This window comes from Nothoprocta perdicaria, unplaced genomic scaffold, assembly GCF_003342845.1.
Source record: "Nothoprocta perdicaria isolate Ctin4 unplaced genomic scaffold, notPer1 scaffold_65, whole genome shotgun sequence".
Classification (NCBI taxonomy): Eukaryota; Metazoa; Chordata; class Aves; order Tinamiformes; family Tinamidae; genus Nothoprocta; species Nothoprocta perdicaria.
The window spans coordinates 1,160,179-1,168,208 of NW_020455921.1; the positions used below are offsets into that span (position 1 = coordinate 1,160,179).

The 8,030-nt window shown below is 39.7% G+C and overlaps 1 protein-coding gene across 1 annotated transcript in view; it reads right to left on the reverse strand.

Annotated features, from left to right (window-relative positions):
• UBXN2B (UBX domain protein 2B) overlaps positions 1-3,446 on the reverse strand; it is a 17,898-nt gene extending 14,452 nt beyond the window's left edge. Inside the window, exons 1-2 of the mRNA XM_026050094.1 lie at positions 3,441-3,446; positions 2,131-2,196 (exon numbers count right to left, since the gene is read on the reverse strand). Of these exons, the coding sequence (XP_025905879.1) occupies positions 2,131-2,196; positions 3,441-3,446 (72 nt within the window). The remainder of the gene's footprint in view (positions 1-2,130; positions 2,197-3,440) is intronic.
• Positions 3,447-8,030: the final 4,584 nt, after the last annotated feature.

Sequence of the window (8,030 nt, forward strand, 5' to 3'; positions counted from 1 at the left end):
GGGCCGCCCTTCAGCGGCGGCGTTAAAAGCCGTTATTAACCGTTGAGGCCCCCTCAGTAAATAGCCCGGGACGGTCAGTTAGTCAGGCGGAGTCTGGCGGCAGTGGTAGGGCTGGTCATGCCGAGCCTCCAAAATGGAGGCCCTGGCTTGCCGAGTGCTAGAGCATGTGCAGCAAGTGTGAGGTTTTGTCTTACTCCTCACGCTTTTCTGAAAGATGGGGAATTATAAGCCTCCCCCCCCCCTTCTTTTTTTTTTTTTTTTTTTTTTTTAATAGAAGTCGAGCGTGTCACATTTATTCTAAGAGATGAAGTGCTGTAAAGCTTAAGAGAAAAATATTAGGTGTTATTGTGGTCATCTCATAATAATATTTTTGACTGGGTGATGTTGCTTGCCGTAAAGGAAATGGTGGAAACTTAGACATTTCTTATTACACAAAAAGATACCAGTTACCTGTCATATGAGCTGTTCCAATTTTGGTTGGTCCTAATTAGAAGTGAAATAATAAAATTGCTATATGTAAGGCTTGGAGTGACCTTAGATGTAACTAATGAAGAGAAAATTGTATTTAATCACTCACGTATGCTTTCAGTCCCCTCTCCCCCCAGAAGGGCAAAAAACAACGAGGAAAGCAGGCAGTAAAAGAAACCCTTAAAATGAATTTGATGAGACAATGCTTGGCTGTAGGGCAATACATCAGGACAGCCTGGCTGGCTGCAAACATTCTTTTCTATAGAATGATGGCTTCTATATGTAACGGAGAGTAAGCATGGATGATACAAGAATGAGGAATCAACAGAGAGATCCCTTGCAATTAGGCGCTTCATCAAGTAGTGGATCCCTTGGATATGAACGCAGATAAATCCATACCCTAAGCTAGGCCAATTGAGTCRAATGGGGTTTGACAGTTTTATAGTTTAGACTGGTGAATATGCAAGTGGTTGTTGGGAGTTTCGCTATACTGCACAGTAGTGTTCTTACAGAAATCAWTATTGTTCTTACAGAAATGTAGATACAAGTGGGTATTTATTTATTTTCTTTGGGTCTTTTTCAAGCATTTGACAAAAGACAACAGAATTGCACATATAATACATTTTAGGTAGCTCACATATTCTCAACTGTGTATGCTGATCATGTCATCTGTAGTGAACCCTTACTATGTTTTATTATTAAAAAAAGAAGAATAAAAATATGATTCAGCTTCATTTGGCTCCTGTAGTTGAAGCCCTTACATGAATATGCCAAGAATAAAAATGTAGTCACACATTTCATTCAGCCTTCCATGGATCTGTATGTCGTAAGCAGCTGTCATCTCAGTGAAAATGTCCCGTGGTGATACAGACTGCATTAGCAGAGAGGATGTCTAAACCGTAATTGCTTTAAAAGCCAAATAACTTCATTATGAAATCAGTTTTTATAATTAGATGCCCCATATTTTGACAGGGCTATCTTCCCTAAACATTGGCATTATTCATGTTTGTCTTTCTCCGTGATTACCTCCTCTTTGTTTAAGGCTGCCAACAGTGTTTTAAGAGATCACCTGAATACAAATCAGCACTTAATTTTTCTCAGTGAGAATTTATATTGTCACAGACATCTGGAAATTAAAATCTGTCTATCCCAAGCAGTCATTTTAATTTGCATAACATTTTTATTGTGATCAATGTTTTCTTGCACAACTGTAGATTTATAACAGCTAATTACTATCTAGTAGCTATTGTTGCTTAATTAACATTGCTTTTCTTTACATCTGTGACACTCTTGAATTAGCCAGATATTTTCCTACTAGAGATTAAAATGAGCATTATTTACCCTCTTCTGTTAAATTTAAATTCTAAATTAATAAAAATAAAACTCCTATAAGATGTAGATGTAATATAAAAGAGATGTAAAGGAAAGAAGAAAAAAAAAGGTGTAGCAAATTTAAGATAATAGTATTTTCCTTAGACATTTAAAATAAAAGCAATGTAGAGCTTTAAAAAGAATAATCAGGATAGGATTAGAAATAAAATTTATATTTTTGGTTTTATAAACACTAAGAAACAATCGGTGTAACAGGCTCAGAGGCTGCTGTAGATATCCAGGGCACCACATAAGCGTTTAATTATTGGTCTGAGATTCAGTAAGACTTACACTGCAGTGCTGGAACTTTGAGTTGCGAGGACTGGTGATGCCAGTTCGGATAAAGGACTGGCATGTCTAAATAAAGAACAACACCAAAAATTTCGGATACAAAACAATTGTGCTTTGGCTTATTAAGACTATCCAAAAACTCTGAAACATATTGGAGCCCTTTTTATCTCTTAGGCAAAATGTCCCTTTGGGTGATTTTCAGTAATATACAAAAAATAAATGTATGTTTCTTCAAAAATAAATAAGACATAGGTATTTAAAATGCCCAAAAACTTTATCCAAAAWTTTTATCTATCTTTCTGTCTGTCTGTATAAAAAGATTGAAAAATCAAAGTGGCATCCAGTCTGTGAGATCTTCTGTACAGTCCACTTTTTACTTGGAGAATACAGAGAATAACGGCTTTGATTCTGCAACTTTTAGACTTTGAATGGCATCAAACAGCAGGTCTGTGCTGAATTGCCAGTCTCTCTCTATCTTTYTTTTTTTCTTTTGAGGGCAAAGGAGAAGAAGACAAGCCAAGTCCAGCCTAGGCTTTAAAGAATGAAGATATACGTTATATAAACTCTTAAAGGTGCTTCTGAAGTCAAAGTGAATATCTTGATTAGAAATCGAGTATCTTACTTTTCAGCACCAAATGAGATAGTGCTGATTCATTTAAATCCATTTGCTTTGTTTTCTTCCAAAAATACATAGTGCTCTAAGTATGTACACAGAAATCCGTGCATAAATTGCATACCAGATCTAATTAATGACATCCTTTCAGAATGTGGGTCTGCCACAACACGCATTACAAACAAGCTAAACCAACGTCTCTAGGCAGGCAGAAGATGATGCCATTGCAGGCTGTCAGGGTGCCTAGAAACAATTACACACTGTGCAGTAAGATACCAGCAGTTTTTCAAAAGACTGTGCCTGGAGTTAATTGGAAATATTTTGAACCACCACAGAACTAGACACTGTTCTGATTACCATTGTGAAGTAACTCCTTAAAAAAAATCTTTGCACTTTTTTTAATAGTGCATTTATTATTATCATTATCATTATCATTATCATTACCATTATCATTATTATTATTGTTATCATACACATCCTTGAAGCTGCCTGGTTACTAATGAATCAATAGTCCTTTGTACTGATAGAGCTCCATGAATTGAACTGGGACTAGAGAGGAAAAAGGAGATTCATCTACTCAGCCTTCCCACTGTCCCCAAAGTAGAAAGGGATCAGGGCCTGGAAAGCTGTTGCACAGTCTCCTTTGGCGATCCTGACCATCTGTGAGGAAATGTTCAGTTACAGCCCCCAAACCAACTCGCATGCTTCCAGTAATCTAGTATTTGCCAATTTTCTAATTAAAGAACATTTCAATGGTAGTGGTTTGTGTCTAGGATTTTAAGGTTGGGTCTGGAGGGTGCAGAGATATGAGAGATCCTGCTGGGAGGCTGTGAATTGTTTCCCTGTGGAACTGTTTGCCTGCAGCTGATGGAGCAGGAACCTACCTGGCTGTGCTTGACTGCACTGTAGCTTCCTTGTGGAAAACTGGCCAGCTCAGGCAAGGCTTAACCTAACAGTCCCTGAAGTTAATTTTAAGAGGATTTGATAATACTCTTAGGGAGGAAAATAATACTAAAGAAGACAAAATTCCCTTTCATCTGCTGCAGCAAGCTCTCTCAGACAAGTTTTCTGAGGAGTGGTCAGCAAGTAATTCCCTKGTTGTGTACAGTCCCATGGAGCTTGTGCTGCAGGGGGCAATGGGGAAGAAGACCTCAATACTTTGTGGCTGTGAAAAGAAGTGTGTAAAAGGGAAATTTCCTCATAGGAAATAACAGAGGAGCAAGAAAAGKGTTGGGGCGAACATTTTCACAGAGGCTGAGAGATGTATGTCATTCAGGTGTAAGAATAAACTTCCTCTGCTTCACTTGGGCACCTATTTGCCCTTATTTCCAGCATCTGCAGGAAATTAGTATCTGTGAGGTGTCTGCCTCTCACTTTGAGACCTTTGCTTTTCAGTCTAAGTCATCTGAAGCTGGCTAGTGGGTTCATCAAAGGTAAAAGAAAGGAGTAACAGATGGATAAAAAGGTGTATTGGCAGCTTAGTCACGTAAACTAAAAGGTCTTCAAGAACCAGTCCGAAAAAGGTTCCCGTGGACAGAGCCTCTGGCAGCTATGAGGCAATCTTTGCCATTGAACAAGCAGTGGCCACTGGCATTGGCTCCGTGGTAGAATTTCAGTGAACTTTGCCTGCCCTCAGCTCTCCAGTTCTTGTTCTTCTGCTTACCTGTGCAGCCCTTTGCCTGTGAGCAAAGATACTTTCCAGAGGACTATTTGCATATGATTAAGCTAACTTTTCATCATACCAAGGGCTATACATCCATCTTATATGAAATAGAACAGTATGGTTGGGTAGGGGTAAGGAAATCCATGAGCATAGACCAAATCCTGCATCCTGCATTAGAACAAATCCTGAATACTGGTATTCACCCAGCCAATGTTAGATCCCTCTTTTAGGGTGGATTGAGTGATACTTCTTGATGCCTGTTGCTCTGGCTTTGGGAGACACTTTCGTCCCAGGGTTATACAGAGTGGGCTGTCCTAGTAGCTTGTTGCTACCAAGGAGTAAAGATCCCTTTTCCCCTTTCTTTCTTTTTTTTCCCCCTGCCCTGTGCCTGTGTATACTCTTGTGAGCAGATCTAATGTGTTAATCAAAGACTAGATGGGTTGGGCTGGGTAAACACAACTGCAGGGATTTAGCTGAGAGGGAAGAGCAGTTTCAGCTGCAGTAAGCGGGGAGGTGGATCCGCAACAGCGGCCTGTGTCTGAGGGAGGGTCTGGGCCAGGCCGGCGGGGTCTCGCCTTCCTGGGGCCTGTAACATCAGGCTCACTGGTGGCATAAGCCTGATGCACCTTGAGATGCTGAGACTATTAATGTCACGTGTGAAATGAGGTGTATACGGAAACCTCTTCAGGATTGTGCCGATAAATCCCCTTTTGTTTCAGCTAAAAAAGATGATTAATTTAGATTACATGGAAAATAAAAATGTACAAACCAGTAGGCAGTTCTTCTTTCTACCTTTCTGCTGCCAACAAACCTTCTGTCTCAGGGCAGGTTTTGCCTAAATCAGGATTTGAAATGTTTGGGTAAAGCACTTATTCTGCACTCCCTACTACAAGTAACACTCAGGACAAATTGCTCTATATGACACCAACAGAGTTTAGAAAACAGCAGTCTTTCTTTCTGATGTTCCCCAAGGATTTTCAGAGCTCAAATTAAAAGTAAAAGGAAAATAAAACTTACAGAGAGCGTTACAAAGGAAAAGGGTGGGATCCACCGTTAGGTGGTGCTGATACAACAGTAAGCAGTAATTGGAGACTCAGCCTTGAAGTCAGCAATTCCAAACTTTATCTCCGGGCAGATAGCTTTTCTACCTCACTTTCTAATTTTAAATATTGTCGCTTTATTGCTGTGGGGGTTAAGAGCTGTAGCTATGCACCAAGGCGACACAGTATTAAGTTCTATATAAAGATAAATCAGGAAGACAATATATAGCATTTTGTTCTTCTACTGGTTTAAGCAAACAGGAGAGCAGTGTGTTATGTAGCAGCCATGGAAATTCTTGGGAGTTTGGATAAAATGCTACCAGTAAACAGAAGGTCAGGTTGAGGGGATGTCTGTATCTTTTAAGTAGTTCGCCGCTATAAGAATACCTCTATATTATCACAAAGAGTATATACTTGGAACTTGTTTGCACTTGCAGGCACTTGGAAAATAATTCATAGGGAGATATTCTCTGCCTAGAATACCCTCCTTGTAAGTTATTAAAAGAAAGGATATTCCTTCCAAAGTGTCCTTAATGTAAATATCTCATGGCCTTCCCTGTTTTTTTTTTTTTTTTTTTTTGCTTTGAGTAACTGGGGAAATAATACACACATCCTTGAGACTCTTTTTTCCTCCTGTCTATAAGTACATAGCTCTCTACCATAGCTTAAAGTGAGGTATATGTTGGGGAACAGCATTTCCACATTCAGGCAATGCATCACAAGGAGTTTAATTCCAGGCTGTACTAATTTGTCTTTTTTTAATTTACTAGTGGTAAGTGGGTAGTTGTTAAGTAGAATTATGTGCAGTTCTCCTGCTTACATGATTTGCTTTGTGTGGTGTTACAGAATTTTATTAAATTACCTTCTCTGTTGGAAATAAGTGACTTTTATTTTTTAAAGAAAGATTCCGGTTGTAAAGTGATGCATGGAAACACATATGTAAATGTGATTGTACATTTCAGCTCCTACAGTATTCTGGATCCTTAGTTTGGCTTATTCCTTTGGGGTTCTTTTTCTCTTATCAGTTTATTGTTTCTTGTTTCATGCAACACAATTTGACTTAAGTTTTCTTTTAGAGGGTGATTTTAGGAGATTCCATAAAATCCAGAGGAACATGAGCAATGCATCATGGCTTTTCACCGAAGCTTCTGGCCTTCACTTCAGCACAGGCTCTAGGGTGTCATCCACAGTCCATGCAACTTCTTTCCTTTCATTTCTGCTTTTACTTGTTCCTTATCTTTGGTGTTTCTTTAATCTTCTCTCATTCCTGCGACAGAAGATGGAAGCAATGTGTGTGTGGGGGGCGGTAAGAAGATAGAAAGGAGGTGAATAACGAGAGGCAGCTGTTGGCTGCTACTCAGCAGCCATGACAGTATCTTCTAGACACCCCCAGACAAATGAGAGAAACTGGGACTATCTGAACCCCCCTGCCCATTAATCCACGTTGGCAGGGGTGGCCCGCAGTGGAGTCACAGAACCCGTCACACCTTGCAAGCCGAGAGATGACGAGTGCCACCTGGGCTGTTGCGGTGTGTTTCAACGCTGGAGAAAGAAGTCACCTGAAAAATGCCTGTAAAGATGGGATCCTGGAAAAAGAGACCGCTCCTGTGAATTCTTGAATGCTCTGCAGAAAATAAAACTCTATGAGTACTAAGAAACGTTACTGAGAATGGTGTAAGGTAGTAGACTATTGCTTATAGGTCTCTGCAAGCTAGCACAGTGGAAGTCAAATGCAACTCAGTTTTGGAAGTAAAATGTTTTTCTTACATTTTTATATTTTTTTTCTAATGTCATTTTTGGCCTCTGAAATTAGGATGAAAAATCAAAATCTTGAAAAATACTCATGAGAGAAATGAAATAGATCATTTGTTTATAACCATTTTCGGTTGGTTAGTTTGGGTAGTTTGAGGTAGCTTGAGTTTTGAAATAAGTAATTTAGAAGAGGCAAGTTGGACTCTCCCAATTGATCCAAAAATGCTGAAGAGTTGAAACATGCTCTTGCACTGAGTAATTCAGGAGCTCCAAACTGTTCATAGGTCAGCCTGCTTTCAGAAAGGAGGTGGTTGGATCCTGTAGGGTATTTATGCAAACTTTAGTTTCTGTCTCTCACTTATTTTGCATTTAAGTGAAAATTACTTTACAACCAGGGTCTTGAAAACTCAGCACTTTCTGGTGTATTATGAAAGTCTCCATGATGAGTCAGTAGCCTGGGGCAAAACCTTCCTGCACCAGACACAGAGGCAGTGCGCTATGATGGAGTCAAGCTCCCTAGAAAGAGTTTTCCTGTGAAATGTTTTACAGAAGCCCAGTCTTTTGTGTGGCAGGACAAGTAGTCCGAGGCTATAGAGCATTTTTGGCCTTGTTTGAAATTGGTATTACATGGTATCAACTCTTGGCCTGTCAGTTTTTCTCCAATTTATTGTCAAAACTTGGCAAGTTTGTGATCTCCTAGGAATGCTTGGTTTGTTGAGGGATGCTCTTACATGTCTCCACGCTTGTGACTGTGGAATTACACTCAATATGACGAGCTTAGTCACCTCACCAAGTGTCTGGCATTGGCCCAGGGACAAAAGACTAGCAAGTC